At 48.9% G+C, this 17,768-nt stretch overlaps 2 protein-coding genes across 4 annotated transcripts in view; both read left to right on the forward strand.

The window, feature by feature from the left end:
- The first annotated feature begins 638 nt into the window (after positions 1 to 638).
- On the forward strand, positions 639 to 11,855 carry gmeb1 (glucocorticoid modulatory element binding protein 1). 3 transcript variants are annotated; one of them, XM_064348825.1, is made up of 10 exons: positions 639 to 764; positions 3,899 to 4,045; positions 4,948 to 5,006; positions 5,666 to 5,784; positions 6,785 to 6,888; positions 8,250 to 8,398; positions 8,926 to 9,057; positions 9,278 to 9,409; positions 9,911 to 10,033; positions 10,853 to 11,855. In XM_064348825.1, exons 2-10 carry the CDS (start codon positions 3,918 to 3,920, stop codon positions 11,770 to 11,772), a joined length of 1,866 nt encoding a protein of 621 aa, XP_064204895.1. In that variant the 5' UTR covers positions 639 to 764; positions 3,899 to 3,917; the 3' UTR covers positions 11,773 to 11,855. The 3 variants fall into 3 exon arrangements, with proteins under 3 accessions (XP_064204895.1, XP_064204896.1, XP_064204897.1); XM_064348826.1 differs by lacking the exon at positions 639 to 764 and adding an exon at positions 789 to 1,042; XM_064348827.1 differs by lacking the exon at positions 639 to 764 and adding an exon at positions 789 to 1,035.
- A 4,245-nt stretch (positions 11,856 to 16,100) lies between these two features.
- LOC135262044 (receptor-type tyrosine-protein phosphatase U) overlaps positions 16,101 to 17,768 on the forward strand; it is a 64,662-nt gene continuing 62,994 nt past the window's right edge. The window contains exon 1 of the mRNA XM_064348831.1: positions 16,101 to 17,616. Coding sequence (XP_064204901.1) covers positions 17,547 to 17,616 — 70 coding nt within the window. The 5' untranslated portion in view covers positions 16,101 to 17,546. The remainder of the gene's footprint in view (positions 17,617 to 17,768) is intronic.

A 17,768-nucleotide genomic window follows, 5' to 3' on the forward strand; every position in this document is an offset into this window, starting at 1 on the left:
ATAAAACCAACCATCTGAAAGATAATTAATAATTCAAAGACAAAGTAAATGATAAGGAGCCAAATCTGAATTGTGTCAATAAGTTTAAGGGAAAAAATGATTAAAGAAATGAAACGTGTTCACCTAATTAACAGTCCTTTGATTAACCTGTCTTTCATTTGATCCAAATCCAAACCAAACCTATCCATTTGCTATACAGCAGTCAGCACTGTATGAACATGACAATTTAATTCATGACACGCATACCTATTTCTGACATAATGTGGTTTAAGAGGGTACATAATCCATCTAGACGTGAAAAGCACCTAGTTAAGAAAAATTACAGGGAAATGAATTATTCACTTTGCAAATTAATACAGGTCCTAGTTACTGCAAAGTGTGTTGGCAAAATGTTTGCATTCATTAAACAAACAATTATTTTCAATGGTAGCTACCTTTTCACCTTTAGATAAAACCTTGAGCCGTGCTAGGCCATACTAGCTATGCCTGCTTCGGGCCACACTGGAGTGAATTGTCATATTATCTTGAGAATTAATTCATTAAATCTCCATTAAATTACCCTGGTTAGTACTTATTTAGGTGTTCGCAATGTTTTTTTTTGGTACAGATCGCAAATTAACACGAATTAATTCCGAGGCACGAAAAGTCTGTGTTCAATCCAGCGCCAGAAACAGCCCAACCTTCAGCAGGAAGTTTGGTGAGGTTGTACTGCGCATGTGCGAAACCTCTGTGGAATCCAAGAATGTGTGCGACGCTGTAAAACGGTAAGGAAAAAACACCAATCCTTGAATTTAACTAACGTAACGATTTGTTGCTGTTCGTAGGGACGAAAACTGGGCAATGGCCTTCCTCGTGAGTGCCAGGGGGTGTTGTAAGGGGTAAACACCCCGGAGTAGCGTACGCACCCGTTTTGTGCGGGGCAACGCCGCGCGCTGTTGTGAGTGTACGTGCTGCCGCACAGGGAGACGTCATTTTGAGGGGGAGCGAGGAAGGGAAAAGGGGAAGACGGAGGCACGTCGGCGGCTGAGACGAGCAGTGCGTCGTACGTTATAAACTTTTGTTGATGTTACGCTCAGTTGTAGGAGCAGTAGCCGTACAAGTGGAAACACACCATACTGCTTTATCTGGATGTATTTGTACTTGGTTATGGTTTATTATACGGTTGCAGCTAAGATAGCTAGCTCCCTAGCTGACAAGATACGGCTCCGAAATGAAAGCTCGAGCTCAGCTGGGCTTAACATCAACGTCCAATATCCGGGTAAATAAGAAAAGAAGCCCGACATTAACCAACTTGCATAACGTTAGCTAGCTAGCTAGCTAATGTTAGAAAGTAATTCCAGCCATGTATGACATTTTCCAAATAAAATTTCGCCAGCAGACTTGCTTCCATTATTACAAAGCAGTATGTATGAGTATTGTTTGTTGTTGCCCTGTTGATGCAGTTTGCTAGTAACCTGCGGGTTGACCCATTGAGTTAGCCTGTTGCAAAAAGGCGCCCTTTCCTGCAGTTTGAATTTGATCACCCCGTCCAGGATTTCACTCGGCGTCATACTTTGGTTACGTTACTCTTCACAATTAGCATTAAGCTAGTCAGTGGCTTTAGACAAGAAGTTGGCTGAAACGTAACTTGCAACATGGGTTTGTATCCTGCCAACTGGTGACTTGGATGGGTTACCTGCCTCCCACCCCAGGAGGCTACAATTCACGTGGAATTGTTCAGCTTTCGTGGTCGTGATCTCGTCTCCCTTCGTTCAACTTTAGAGACGCCGGCAGGCCAAATAAATTACCGCATAATATGATACATTTAAAATCATACCTAAACGAATGGATGGTGTGTATTGATGTTCGCAAACTCCGGCGAACATACAATAAATGAAATAAATGTGACTGCGCACGGCAACAGGCCTGCCCGGCGGTAAATTTAACCCGACAGGGTAATATCCTTGTCACGCAACGGAGCATTACGTTGCCTGATAAGCTGTCACCACAATCCCGACTGTAGTGCCTGACTGGCGCCTGCTACACAACAAAACCATGCTGTAGAACAGGTCATAAATAAGTTTTAATAGTTTTATTTTCCATGCATTGACACATCAATAAACTAGATTTTGGGGTTATCAGTTTCCCAAAAAGACCTGGGAGTCTGAATCAATTCTTGGTTAGAGGGGGCATTCTGTGAGCACACGTCTGCAGAATTTCAACGAAGTCAAGACAAAAACACATTCTCACTTATTCGCAGCAGGAACTAAGACAAAGTAAACATGTCATAATTAGTATTAGCTTGTGACCTCAAAGATCAGAACCATTTCCGCGGCTACGCTTTTTCACAAGGAGTTAAAGCAGCTGCTAGTTTGCCTCGCCAGAATATTCCGTTATCTAATGTCCGGTGGACTAACGACTAGTCAGAGACCGTCTTTGCATTGAACCTTCAGACCTCCAAAATCGTATTAACTCGGTGATTGGTTTGCTATTCTGTGAACCCATACACTGTATGGCAGTCGCCTATGGTCTACAGTTGCGATTTATGTTTATGGATTCAGATATATCCAAATAGTTATCTGTTCATTATTTATACTGAAAAGTTGGGGAAACGTTATTGGATTCACAATTAGTTGTCAGATGGGTACAGTATGGATTGTCAATTCTACAGAAATAACTTGAGGTAGAACTATTTAGCTGTTAGTATACGGCTTGTGAAAAGCGTTGATAAATGGCTTGCATGGAAAATGGTGCTAGCTGGCATTTAGCATGTTTACTATTGAAACAAAGTGATTGAAAATGGAAGCACTTCAATCTTTAGTCTTGGCATAGGACACTGGAACATTTATAGCTTATTTGTTCTTAAGAACTCCTCATAAACTCAGCCTAAATTCAGACTATGCAAATGCACCTGCTTAAGTTAATCTGTTGAATACTTGTTGAACAAAAAGCATTCTGTAGCTATTGTTGAGAGCTTCAACAATACTAATTTAAACGATTTTAGACAATTACTATACGCATGGTGATCTCGCTCCTTGCTGTGCTGTGCACACAGTGTTAAATTACAGTCATTTGTCGAGTGACTTAATTTGCCCCCTGTTTCCAGATGTATGATTACACACCGTCAGTCCATGAACAAATCAAATGGTTTACTTAACCCTTTAAGATTCCAAATATGAGAATAGAATGTTCATAACTGGACATTCTAATGCTGATGTAGCGATCAGGACTGGTAATTGAAATCAGTGGAGTTTTAGAACACTGTCTTATAATCTTTGTCATTTTAATATAGACTCTCTAGCAGTGGTGCACAAACTCTATCCTTGGCCCGTCTACACCTTCTGCTTGTGCCATTCTAAAGACCAGCTTAGGTGCCTGAAACAAATTGCTTAGGAGAGATCACACTGAGATCACACTGTGTTCGCAACATTCGAGCAGGGTTGGACTGTGTCCTGACCCAGGCCCTGGTACCAGCCCAGTTGGGGAAAAAAAAGGCAAACCAGGATAAGACTGATTTGCATTTGGACATTCTTATCAAATGGGTCATCAGCCTACTGCGATAAAATGTGCTTCAAACAACTTAAATCTTTGGCTTGAACCTTTCCCGGAACATTTGTTTTGAAAGTAGGAGTAGTGTCACACGTTTCCAGAACTTTCTTGCAGGCAAGCAGTTCTTGCTTCTTCATCAGGAGTAGGTCTGATGCAGCACGATGGTTATCCCCCTCTGACCTGCTCATAAATAAATAATGTTGGAATTAATAACCAGCCTTTACTGTCATGTCTACATCATCCAATAATATAGGCACTGAAATATTAATATTTCCCCTTCAGAATCCCTAAATGAATGGGGTTATTTGCGAGGCTATAAATCCCCCATCTGGGCTGCCTGTAACTGCAATATATCCGTGGTTCCTCCCAGAATGCCCTACTAGAAGCCGATGGCGGACGCGGAGGTCACGATGTCCATGGGGGACGTGGTGGTGGTCAACGCCACCGGGGAGGACGGTGACCCCGACGACGTCTCGAAGACGCAGGTCATCCTGCAGCTCCAGCCAATCACACAGGGGTAAGCGCCCCAACGATAGCGTGCAGGGGGGCCAGCGTAAGACACACAGTGTCCAGCAGCATAGGACAAGGGCCAGTGATACTCCATATCCATATTATTGGGTGTTTTTTCTCCTAGACTCTCTATTCCCACATGCTGTAAATGCACTATTGACTGCGTTTGTATTTGGACCATTACAACACGATTTCGAGTACGGTCAATGCTGTTATTGAGAGAAAGATGTGGAATACACGGCTGTCCCTGAAGTGCTATTTTTGGGCTCACTGTACACAGAGCATTTCAACCTGTCATCCGTACCTTAAAGCAGCTGTTTGACTGAAACTTTGCCTGTGTTTTGGATGTTTGTCTTTTAACGATTTAACTAATTCAGGGGTTCCCAAACTTTTTTCTGATGCGACCCCAAATGAACGTTCACAAATTTGCGCGACCCAAACACCCCGCCCACCACACGCCTCGTGCCTAACCACACCCCTTTAGCCATGTCTTTATTGGTGATATGCCATGACCCCTCGTGCCTCATTGCTTTATTAACGTTGGGTAGCCTACATTCAGATATTTTCCAGAGAAAAAAAAAACTTTAAAAATAAATTTATATATATATATATATATATATATATATATATATATATATACTTTTTCCCCCCAAAATTTTCAGGTGACCCCACATGGGGTCATGACCCACAATTTGGGAACCCCTGTACTGAGTGTTTGGCACCAGTGGTGACCTTTAGCTGTTTGTGTTACTTCCCAAATACAAGGCTACCGTCAAACCGCTTTGACACGGGCCCAGATACAGCCCCGGTGCTGGTACTGCTGGTGTGGTACCAGTCTCCCGGGGTTACCCAGCAGTACATCCTCTGTCGCGTTTGCATGGTAACGGTCGGCTGTACTCCCCTCTGCAGGATTGGAGAGGAGTGTGCAGAGGCTAATGCTGCCCTTACAGCCGTGGATGCACACCAGGGTGAGTAGGCCACATTGCATTACATTGCATTTGCATTGCACTGCATTGCATTGCATTGCATTGCATTGCATTGCATTACACGACATTGCATTGCATTACATTGCATTGCATTATATTACATTTATTTAGCAAACACTTTTATCCAAAGCGACGTACAAAAGTGCTTACCATACTACGTATACATATACTAATGCGGAATCTGAGCTAATGTGCAAACTTTGTCTTTCCACAGTCCTTTTTCTGTCTTTAAACTTTTCCCACATTTGCTGGTGGATTCCTTAAGTTTGTGCAATACTTTTATGTTGCAAGTTTCGGCATCTGCATGCAATGGTGTCAAGAGGTCAGACCAAGAGAACGTTTCTAACAGTTTGTGTTTTTTGTGTGTGCATGTATATGTGGGCGTGTGTGTGTGCGTACATGTGTGTGTGTGTGTGTGTGTGTGTGTGTGTGTGTGTGTGTGTGTGTGTGTGTGTGTGTGTGTGCGTTTGTGTGTGTGTGTGTGTGTATATGTATGTATGTGCGTGCATGCGTATATGTGTGTGTGTGTGTGCGATTGTGTATTTGTGTGCGTGTGCGCTTGTGTATTTGTGCGTGTGTATTTGTACGTATGTGCGTGCGTGCGTGCGTGCGTGCGTGCGCATGCGTGTATGTCCTGACAGAGATGATTGCCGACGGGGAGGAGGTGGAGTTTGGCTATCCCATCACTTGTGGCGAGAGCAAAGCAGTGCTGCTGTTCAAGAAGTTTGTCTGCCCTGGCATCAATGTGAAATGTGTGAAGGTGAGCCACGTCTAGTCTTTGTTTCCCCACTGCTTTTGTTGTCTTTTTGTTCAATAAAAAATAGAGGCATTAACAGCACTCTGCAATGACATAAAGAAGTGGAGAAACCAAGAAGCCCAGACCGAAACATAAAACATCAATAATAATAAATAGACAGAAATATCAGTGGCGTGGTGGGGCAGTGGGTAGCACTGTCGCCTAAGCCGGAAGGTTGTGAGTTCGAATCTCAGCTTGGGGCTTTTCTGTGTGGAGTCTATATGTTCTCCCTGTGTTCGCGTGGGTTTCCTCTGGGTACTCCGGTTTCCTCCCACACTCAAAGACATGCAGGTAGGCTAGTTGGAGACTCTAAATTGCCCATAGGCGTGAGTGAATGGTGCGTGTGCCCCTACGATAGATTGGCGGCCTGTCCAGGGTGTATTCCTGCCTCTCACCCAATGCACGCTGGGATAGGCTCCAACACCCCCTGCGACCCTGCTCAGGATAAGCGGGTATAGATAATGGATGGACCCTGCTCAGGATAAGCGGGTATAGATGATGGATGGACCCTGCTCAGGATAAGCGGGTATAGATGATGGATGGACCCTGCTCCTGATAAGGGGGGGTATAGATAATGGATGGACCCTGCTCAGGATAAGCGGGTATAGATGATGGATGGACACTGCTCAGGATAAGCGGGTATAGATAATGGATGGACCCTGCTCAGGATAAGCGGGTATAGATGATGGATGGACACTGCTCAGGATAAGCAGGTATAGATAATGGATGGATGGATGGATGGAAACCCAGTACTTCAGCTTATTTCCGAAAATAACGTTTTGATTATCTGCAGATATTTGTATATTATACCAAGAGCATTCCACGTGACAATTCTGTGGTCCAATGTGAAATCTACACCGTTGGAAAGAGCGTATGAACTATTGCACCAAACCTTGAAGTTCACTGCCGTGTTGCACGTGCGCTGTCAAAATAACCTGTTTTGACTCTCTGTCGCCCCCTGCAGTACGACGACCAGCTGATCAGCCCCAAGCAGTTTGTCCACCTGGCGGGGAAAGCGACCCTGAAGGACTGGAAGAGGGCCATCCGGCTGGGCGGGGTCATGCTCAGGTAAAGGGGCGGGGTCATGCTCAGGTAAAGGGGCAGGGTTCGTCCGAGGGGCGCGACTGCACAGGGTTCGTTACGTTTGAGCGACAGTTTGTTAGACGGGGTCATAAAAATCCCTGCCTCCCATTGGAACAAAACCTCCCACATCATTTTTTACTGTTGCCAAATAAAATATCTGTCCTCATACATTTACCAAAGTCCAGCTGTTCAAATGATTGAGGAGGAAAGTAGAAAAACAGACTTATTTTACCTTTCCTCTGAATTACTGAGAAACAATTTAAATTTTCACTGTAGTTTCCATCCAACTGTTTTTTGTGCGAATTTTGAATTTGTGCATAATTTAATGGCGGCGGTGTAGTATAATGGGTAAGGAGCTGGTCTTGTAACCTAAAGGTCAGAGGTTCGATTCCCAGGTAGGACACTGTCGTTGTACCCTTGAGCAAGGTACGTCCAGCTGTATAAATGGATGCAACGTAAATGCTACTGTATGTATAATGTTGTGTCAGTCGCTCTGGATAAGTGTCTGCTAAATGCCTGTAATGTAATGTAAACTCGAGTGGAATAAAATAATAATAAAATAAACATAAAATGAAAATAAAATTGCCGAAATATCGTACAAAAAGTTTTTCAGTTCAATTCAAATCAATACTTTATTGCCATGTCAACACAGTTGATAGGAATTTGCCTCAGTGCAGCTCTTAAAAACAGTCAAAAACACAGACATTAGTAGATAAAAAAACACAAAAACACAGACATGTTTACGCTTGGCCACACGCGTCCGCTCGAAGCCCAAAAAGTGTCATTAAATAGACCGCTGCGTGCCCTCCTCGACGTCTCTGGGCTGCGTGCGATACGGAGAGAGAGAGAAGGTACGATCGCTCTTCCGAACACTCTTCCGTCTCGCGAACTCTCCGGAACTGCTCTGCCAGCGTTGTTTTGGCTGCGTAATCTTGCCACCCCCCCTTCGGAACATTCTCATAACGATAGCGGATAGAAAGACAAAAGATTTGCATTTCCCTGTGATTTGCGTTTAACATTTGCGTAACGTTTGGACGGAAACTTTATTTATAATTAGCCTGGAATGAAAGGCCGGCCAGCTGGGGCGAGCCCTTGGGATGAGTTCGGAGTCGCGGGTCCAGTTCTTGGCTGGCTCACAAACCCCGCATTTTTACTTTTTACATTCATTTATATGGCTGAGGGAAATTTAAGGTGAATCTCTCGCTCTCTCTGTCTCTCTCTCCCCCCCCCTCTCTTCCCCTCTCTCTCTCTCTCTCTCTTCCCCCCCTCTCTCTTCTCTCTCTCTCTCTGTCTCTCTCCCCCCCCTCTCTCCTCTCTCTCCCCCCCCCTCTCTCTCTCTGCTGAAGGAAAATGATGGACTCGAGGCAGATTGACTTTTACCAGCATGACACGGTGTGCACCAACACCTGCCGCAGCACCAAGTTTGACCTGCTGATCAGCAACACGCGGCTCCCCCTGCAGGGCAGCGAGCCAGCCACACCCGCCACCCCCCAAGGTGAGCCAGCCACACCCCACACCCCCCAAGGTGAGACAGGCCCACCCGCCACCCCCCAAGGTGAGACAGGCCACGCCCCCGAACACCGTAATGAGGTGAGACAGGCCACACCCGCAACACCCCCCAAGGTGAGACAGGCCACACCCCTAACACCCCTGTAAGGTGAGACAGGCCACACCCCCTTACACCCCTGTAAGGTGAGACAGGCCACACCCCCTAACACCCCTGTAAGGTGAGACAGGCCACACCCCCTAACACCCCTGTAAGGTGAGACAGGCCACACCCCCTAACACCCCTGTAAGGTGAGACAGGCCACACCCCCTAATACCCCTGTAAGGTGAGACAGGCCACACCCACTAATACCCCTATAAAGTAAACTTGTCCATGTCTCCAGCCTACTCCTTCATGTGAAACTAGGGCCATAACCCTTAAGAGTCCAAGACTTTGAAGTGGTCTGCCTCTGCCTGTCTGTCTGTCTGTCTGCCTGTCTGTCTGTCCGTCTGTCCGCCTGTCTGTCTGTCTGTCAGTGGGGAACGGAGGTCAGGCCATCATAGTGGAGGAGAGGCTGGAGGAACCCGTCGCCACGGTGGAGTTCAGCCCCAGGGCTGTCCCGGTCATGACAGAGGCAGAGAGCAAACGGGAAACGGAGGACATCTCTGGTGAGTCTACCCCTCCCCCATGTGGGTGGAGCCGGCCTTCCTCCGGCTCCCCCCATTTCCTCCCGGCCTGTGGCTCAGCTGGAGCGTTTACCCGTTCCCCTGAGCCAGCACCACCCCCCACCCCCCCACACACACACACACGCGCACGCACACGCGCACGCGCACGCACACGCACACACAGGCCCAGAGGCGGCGCTCTCTAACGGCCATTTTGCCCCAGAGGAGACGCTGAACTTCTGGAAGGGCATCGCGGACGTGGGGCTGATGGGAGAGGTGGTGGCCAACATCCGCACCGAGCTGCTGGAGGTGCTGACGGGAGTGCAGCAGCGCAGCGCCGCCCTGCTGGAGCCCGGTGGGTACTGCACGGGCTTGAACCGGTGCCGTCCAGGCCCGGCAGGCTGAATTCACACAGCCGTCCTCCTTCGACACTCATATAAAACATTCTGAACTTAGCTTGAACTTAAGTCATGCTTAAATGTGCTAATAATGTTTAAAACTCTTGTTAAAACTAACATTTGAACATGATTCAAAAAGCAAACAAATTTGTTTTAGGTTTATTTCGCGTGTATTTCAGGGGCAAATATCACAGCCTCAAAAGCATAAGTACTGCGTGGCAGTCCTTTGGGTTATTTGACTGACAGCTTGGCTGAAAGGCTGTAGCTGGGTGGACCGGATTGAAACCAATCCGCTGATCTGTGAGTGACAGGCGGAGCAGTGCTCAGCAGAATGAGCGGAGTCATTGGGTCGATGGGTTGGCTGAGAGATTGCAGTGGGATAGACTGAAAGAAAAATGAATCTGCTAATCTGTGTGTGTGTGTGTGTGTGCGTGCGTGTGTGTGTGTGTGTGAGACAGACATCGCGGTGCTCAGCAGTCTGGGCCAGGTCTTCGGGCTGCTGGACTCCGTGAAGCGAGTCCTGGACAGCCGCCGCTGCCAGACCGACCCCAGCCAGGAGCACGTCCTCAGCACGCTGACAGGTGGGTCAAAGGTCGTACGCACACGCACACACACGCGCACGCACACGTACGCACACGCACTGTAGTTTTTACGCAACATCCAGTGTTTTTTGCGAAGCGAGTTTACCGGCAATCGGAAGCGATGTGGATGCACCGTGTAATTCACTGTAATGTACTGTAGTGTACACCTAAGGGAAATGAAGAAGTAGTGTGCTTTATAATGATCAAGGAATGGAAGTTGGTCGCGGAATTACAGTTGTCATGGAAAACATTGACTGAAGTCACGGAGCAGTCACGGTAAAGCTGTTGAAATTCGTGGAAAAAAAGCGGACGAAATCACGGAAGTAAAAAAACTAAATTAAACTAAAACTAAATTAAATGAATAGATCTCATGTGCAGCAGTGGGAAACGTTTGTTTGAAATAACATTTGCATCTGTAGCAACATTAACAAGTGCTTGAGGTTTCTGTAACCAACAGCTAGGAACAAAAATAGCCTGTGAGTAAAATTGATATGCTGGTGCATTTCTTCATGGAATGGAAGCTTGCTGTTTCCCCTTTAACGGAACGTAGCTAGAAACACAGCCTGCGAAAATAGCATTATTAAAACAAAACGGTTACAGTGTTACAGTTTATTTCTTTCTGGTTTGTTTTGGTGTAGCGTGTACATAGCTAGGTATGGACTTTGATGGAGCGCCTCTTGTCACTTGGAATATTATTGTAATGACACCCGTGACTTCTGTGACAAACACCCAGCCGTAACAATGACATGTCTGACGATGTCCGACGAGTTCAGTGCTTGGGTGACCTCTGACCTCAGTGTGCCCCTCCCCTTCTCGCAGGCCTCGAGCAGCAGTTGGAGGAGCAGAAGAAGCAGGCGCGCGATTGGCGGGCTCGCTCCCGGGCGCTCCTCCACAGCGTGGCCTTCCCGCCCGCGGGGGCCCCCAAGCCCCCCGCCAAGCGGCCGCGCCTCCAGCGGCCGGCCTCGGCCAGCGTCCTGAGCGCGTCGGCCCCGCAGCACCAGCAGTTCACCGTGCTGTCGCCCATCACCCTGTCGCCCGTCGGCCAGCCCTTCACCGTGACCGGGCTCCCCGTGGGCTCCCTGGCCTCCCAGCCCAACACCGTCACCCTGCACACGCTGTCCGCCGGCTCCCAGCTCTTCACCCGCTACGCCGGCGCCTCTGGCAAAGGCGACACCATCACCCTCCACCCGGCCTCCAGCCTGACGCTGCTGAGCGCGGCCGCCGTGCAGGACTCCGGCCACCTGGGGGCGATAGTGAGCCCGGTGGAGCTGGTGCACCTGGCCCGGGAGGACGAGGCGGGCGCGGGGGGGCAGGGGGAGGCGCCGGCCCAGCCCGACGACGGGGAGGTGGTGGAGGGGGCGGTGCTGGTGCAGGAGGCGGGGCTGGAGGTGAAAGAGGAGGAGGAGGAAGAGGAGGAGGAGGAGGAGGAGGCCGAGGACGAGGGCCAGACGCACACCACGGTCATCGAGATAGACCCGGCGCCCGGCGACCACGCGGACGGGGTGATGGGGCTGCAGCTGGCGGGGGCGGAGGTGGTCCACGGCGAGATGGAGGTCCTGGGGGATGGGGAGGAGGGGACTGTGGTGGTACAGGGCGAGATGGAGGTGGTGGGCGAGGGGGAGGGGACCAGCGTGGTGGTGCACGGGGAGGTGGAGGAGGTGCAGCTGGATGCGCAGGGGCAGCTGCATGACGTGCAGATCGTGGTCATCGAGGAAGAGGCGCAGGAAGAGGCCAAATAAGACCACCGTAGCGGGACAGCTGCAACTGTGACACACTCGGGGGACGCCTGTTGCTTTTCCCTTTCTAGATTTGTTTTTTTTTTGAGAACCACAGAAACTCCACCTGGTTGGTTGTGCACTTTTCTGGTGAATATGTCATTTTTGCGCAGTCCTTTCTTACATACAGCTGGAGCATAATTATTATTATGTGATTTTTTTTTTTTTTACTCTGAAGGACTCGGTATGTTCGCAGCAAAGGCACTAAACCAGACCCAGAATAGGTATTGGGTCTCGTCCTAGACCCAGGACAGGCATTGGGTCTTGCCCTAAACCCAGGACAGGCATTGGGTCTTGCCCTAGACCCAGGACAGGCATTGGGTCGTGCCCTAGACCCAGGACAGGCATTGGGTCTTGCCCTAGACCCAGGACAGGCATTGGGTCGTGCCCTAGACCCAGGACAGGCATTGGGTCTTGCCCTAGACCCAGGACAGGCATTGGGTCGTGCCCTAGACCCAGGACAGGCATTGGGTCGTGCCCTAGGCCCAGGACAGGCATTGGGTCGCGCCCTAGGCCCAGGACAGGCATTGGGTCTCGCGTTCAGCCCTGTCCCGTTTCAGAATGAGGTGCAGGGCTACCACACGCGTAGATCCCTCTTTGTAGTGCAGGAGACTGAAAGGATTTGCCTGTAATCTGCAGTTTCAAGTGTCATTATTTATTTTTTTAAAAAGCAGCTGTCATTTTCATTTTGACCTATGTTCTTTTTTTCCCCGAACTGGACGGACGCTCCTGAGCTCTAAATGGGGAAGTTGTGATTTTTATGTAAAAAGCAAAGACCTTGTAAATAGGCCCCGGGTTTATTTTATTTACAGTTAAAGCTTTTAGATATATTCTTGATTTTTTTTTTTCCCACTTTGTATACTTTATAACAGTGTTATTCATGGTACTGTGCTCTGAGACTATAGTATGACTTTGATTGTGAGAGAATTGCACTCGGTTCTATATTTCTATATCGGATTTTATAGGAGTCTGAACAGAAGACTGTTATTTGCCTTCGGAGTTTCTACTGAAGACGGACGACGAAAATGTAACCCAAAGCTTAAAGGAACGGCAGGGCATTGCTTCCATAGCGAAATCTTGTTGCGGCGAGAAACTTCGCTCATTATAACGAGGAAACTTCTGTCGTTAAAAGCGAAACGAAAAGAAACTGTCTCATTATTACGGGAAAATGTGCTGTTGTGAAGGGAGGGTTGCAGATGAAAATACGCAGTTTATTGACGTAACTGTTGTATTGTGCAGCCCGAGACTGTCCACTCCTGCGATTACAGAGGCCTGTTCTCTCGCTGAAGTAACGATCCTGATGGCTATTGCTGTCAATGGACGACGCGCAGAATTGGTTCGGTGAAGGCCAGTAACTCGAAGGGACAGACAGATTTGTTTTTTTTTTTTTTACTTCTTCTTCACAGCCCCGTACATTTCAGAATCCTTTAGCGTGCTCGTACTTATCACAACACCCTTGCCTCGTCTCAACCCTAAACTGAAGTAATACTTAATGTGGTATTATATCGCACAAGCCGCTGGCCTTCAGCTAATTAATTCTGCGTGTCTTTTCGATAGGCTGTTTTCTTGGCATAACAAGGTCCTTTTCTCATTATGGGTTGGTGTGTTGCCATAAGAAGAAAAAAAAGATCTTGTCGTTTTAACGAGAAAAGTTTCTCATAACAAGGCACTGGGCGGAAAATATGTTTTCATTGTGGGAGCAATGGGTCAGAATCTGCAATTTGATACGCTGTGTATTTCGCGTGAAACCTATTCAGGACTGAGAATAAATTGCTTCCCTTATGTGTCTCTGGGCCACCCGTGTTCTGTTGAAGATTTGAACTGTTCTCAGTCACATGGGAAGGTTTCACGCGTTTATACACGCTATCAAACTGCGGACTCCCGCTGGAGTTCTCCTTGTACATTTCTGTCTGTTCTCACTTTATCGTTATGGGCCAGTAATGATCACACGGGTGTGTGGGCCCTCCCCCCTGGTCCGGAGGGTTCCGTGCCCTGCTGGCTCTTGAGGCGATCGAGCTGTTATCTTTCTACACATTCAGCAGTAATAAAAGAAGCTGCTTTGGTGGGCAGGTGCACCTGTAGCTCTACGGTGAACATTTTTAAAGAATTGATTTAGCGTAGCTAGTCGTTGCCCTCGAGGACAGACTTTTGGATAGTTTCTCTATGTAGCGGATGGGGGTTGTGTTAGCTGGTCTTGGATTAGCAGGCTAAGGGGTGGTACTAACACGGGTGTCTTCATAAACGCGTACGCAAGCTAGACCTAGTATAGTGAGGTAAGGTATTAACCGCACCACGGATTGAAGGGGGTGTTCATTAAAAAAAATGCCCCTCTTCACCACGCAAGCTCCATGCACCCCTCCCCCCCAAAACCCCGCCCCCCCCCCCCCACCACCCCCCTCTCGGTGAAGACTGTGGACCGGGGATGCGGGAGGGAGGAATTCTGCTCCCGGAAAAGGTTTTTTTTTTTTTTTTGGCTTTGCTGCAATTAAAATGAGTGCTTTGGTCAACCTGTCGGCTGGCTTCACCTTTGTCCGCGTGCAGTCTCAGCTTGCGTTGGGTGTGATGCCCGTCACAGCAGGTGCAGTGGGGGACGGGACGTGAGGTGAGTGTGCGGGCAGCTGGTGGACGAGGGACGTGGCAGTTTCATTTACGGGAGCAATTTTGGGAATTTTGGGAATCGGGTCCCCACAGCACACAGGGCCTTCGCCGTCGGCTCCACTCCCTCCGCGGTTTTGACGACGGAAGCGACAGAGTTTTGGGAATCTGAGTGACGCGCCGGGACCCTTGGCGGAAACTGGCCCCACCCCGCCCCGCCCGCCAAAATGGCGGAGGTCCCTCCCGGCGGGATCCCCGCTGAGGAGGGAGGCGCAGGGAGGCGCAGGGAGGCGGCCTGATTGATGGAGGGAGAACCCGTACCTTCATTAAAAATAATTTTGGCCTACAGCGGTGCGAGCCTCTCCGTGCAGAGGTGTGTGTGGTGACTCATTCCTCCTCTTGAGCTCCTGCCCAAAAGTGTCTTCACGGGGAAACTGAGCTTTTGTTTACTCCGCATTCATTTTAATGATTCATTTGCGTAGCTCGGGCTAACGAAGAATTTGGGGGGGGGGGGCTGGGGGATTGTCGATACGGTGTCTCTAATTAATGAAGGCTGGGGTGTAAAGCTCGGGGGCATTGGTCTCGTCCCAGGGTGTGTGGCCTTACGGAATGAAAAGAGGGGACGACCGATCCGTACGGGGTGTGGATGGGCCGACGAGGTGGATCGCAGTGAGCGAGGTGAGCCATCCGGGTGAGGGTGGATCCGAGCATGGCTTCGGCACAGCGCCTGTGGACCTGGAACACGATACCCGCCACATCGGCTGTGTCGGAATGCTCGTCTAACACATCGGGGAAGATCAGGGGTGTCCGGTCTCATCTGAAAAGGGCCGGAGGTGGGGGGTGCAGGTTTTCGTTTATAGCCCAGCACTATGACACCTAACTCAGCTATTTAACTAATCATGAGCTTCAATCAAGAACTCGATAAGGGTGTCAGGTGTCTTCCTGCTGGGCTAAAACAAAAACCTGAACCCACACCGGCCCTTTTTCGGATAACATCGGACTTCCCTGAGCTACTGGACGAGGGAGGGAGGAGGGGGTCTTTGAAAGCCAGGGTGGGAATTTGTCCTTAAATATCTTACCATGGGATGTTTAGAGCACAGTGTTCTTGCCAGTATGCTGGGGAATTTGTGTGTTCTGATTGGGTCAGAGGGAAGGGTGCCCCCCCTCCCCCCTCTTATTAGCCTGTTCAGTCCTAGAAGCCCTCTCTTTGGAAAGCCCCCCCCCCCCCCCAAAAAAAAATGCTCTATTCTGTGGTCAGCAGCCGCAGACCAGTGGGGTTCAAGGGGCAGAGACCCCTGCAGGGGGATAAACGTGGCCGTGCCACAAACCGGTAGGCAGTTTGGCGTCCGTCGTCATGGCGAACGCGTTTCTAAAGCACGGTTCTGTTCGTTTTGTTTTGCCAGTATCAGAGACACCCCAGAGTAGAGAGAACGGGAGTCGCGCTTCTGAAACGGAAGCGCCGGCGCGGGTGCGGCGACATTTCGGCGCTCGGCGGGGTCGGTTTCCGGGGCGACGGGCCCGTCAGAACGCCGGCGGCGGCGGTACCTCGTCGGCGACCCCGGCGGCTCGGGCGGGCGCCGCGTCCTGCGATGTGACAGCGGGCGAGGAGCCGAGCGTGACGAGGGAGCCGGTGCAAAGAGGAGGAGGAGGAGGAGGAGGAGAGAGAGCGTGGGGGGGGGGGGAGGGGGGAGGTGGGGAGAGAAGGGGAGAGGCGTCGGCTCCGCGCGTCTCCCCTCCGACAGACGCCTCGCTCACTTCCCGCGTCCTCCCGGCTTCCTGTGCCCAACCTCTGTGCGCAAGGTGACCCGCCTGTCTTTCCCCTGTCCCGTTATCTCTCTGAGAACTGACAGCGCCGTGTACTTCCAGGTCTTATTATGATAAATCACTGCCTCTTCTGTCTCTCTTTCACTGCCTCCCTGCTCTTTCTCTCTCTCTCTGTCTCATTCTCCCTCTCTCTGTCTCACTCTGTCTCTATCTCTCGCTCTGTCTCTCTCTCTTTCTCACTCTGTCTTTCTCTCCCCTCTCTCTCTCTCTCAACACTTCTTGTAGCTTCACTACATTGCCAGCTGTGTCCACTCAACTCATTGTCAATTTAGGATAAGTGGACAAGGACATGCACAAATCATGGTGTGCAAATCATAGTCACCAAACGGTGCCAGATAATCAGCATTGCTAAATACTTTCATTGCATTTCATTACATGACGCTTTATATGTTACTCAAAACATATAGGCCAACAGAGAAGTTTGATTGTTCATTGCTGGAAGACTCAAATAATGAAAAGATTATGTGAGAAGGAAACATTTGCTTTTGTGGATTATTTATACAAAGCGTAGACGCTATAAGAAAATGCTTTGTATTAGTAGTTGTGTCTTATATGTTTTGAGTTTGTATTAAGTCACCTGACTTCTATGTCTTATATGTTGCTGTAAGTGTCTCATGTAATCCCATGTGGGATGGGCCATTTTAGATGGTATGACACAAAAATGAAAATTAATAATAATTTGTTCATACTTACTGTTCAGAAGCCCTCATTCAGTTTCTCTGGTAACACTGCAGTTCCACACGAGCAGCATTCCATAAAGATTCTACCCTTCCGCTCTTTTACTCCGTAGTTTGGTGATTGGTCTGAATGGGTGTCATTGGTCAGACTCAGTTCCGTCCGTTGTATGTATGTATAAAAATGTACGTGTTCATTAGTGGCTACTGTCGCATACGCTCACAGGTCGGGGGTCATTATCGCGGGTCGTTCAGGACGGTCGTCTGCTAAATTGGTGTAATCTAATGCACTCTCGATCCCGGGGACTGTAATTGTGAATACATTCTGCGTTTTTAATTCATTCGTGAACGTTACCAAAAAATTGATATTCTGATAACTTGTGCTGAACACTGAACAGCAAGCGTTTTTTATCTTGAGATTCGCTGGAACATTGTTAACGCCACAAGGTGGCGCTCTTCGTCTATATACTGCTCTTACTAAGTCGGGGGTTGAAACCATTTTTGAATTGTTTATCCTGACGTCACAAACTCAGAGACTGAGCATCGTTTCAGCTGTACATCAGGAATCAATGGGCAGCAGTCTGCAACTTTGCACCAGTGTTACCGGATTTCAATTGATAAACCGAACTGGACTAAAACGGCACAATGAACACCGTGACTGTTCTCCTGATGCTTTCTCTACTGATCCACGCTGATGGCCTAGAGGGACCAACAGGTAACATTAAATATTTTGGTGCGTTTAAGTTTAGCATATGCACTCGGGAAAGATATGACAGTCGTGTTTTGAGGCACGAGTTTTCCCGAGGATATGCCCTCAAGAAAGCAGGTGGGGTTGTCGTTTTTCAACAGGGTTCTTGTGGCAGGGTG

The sequence above is a fragment of the Anguilla rostrata genome, chromosome 8 (assembly GCF_018555375.3).
Source record: "Anguilla rostrata isolate EN2019 chromosome 8, ASM1855537v3, whole genome shotgun sequence".
Taxonomy (NCBI): Eukaryota; Metazoa; Chordata; class Actinopteri; order Anguilliformes; family Anguillidae; genus Anguilla; species Anguilla rostrata.

Bases quoted from the DNA above. Each gene is read 5' to 3' on its own strand.
- gmeb1 (XM_064348825.1), top strand. From the start codon at position 3,918: ATGGCGGACGCGGAGGTCACGATGTCCATGGGGGACGTGGTGGTGGTC. The intron at 4,046-4,947 runs GTAAGCGCCCCA...TCCCCTCTGCAG, and splicing joins CTCCAGCCAATCACACAGGG to GATTGGAGAGGAGTGTGCAG. The intron at 6,889-8,249 runs GTAAAGGGGCGG...TCTCTGCTGAAG, and splicing joins CTGGGCGGGGTCATGCTCAG to GAAAATGATGGACTCGAGGC.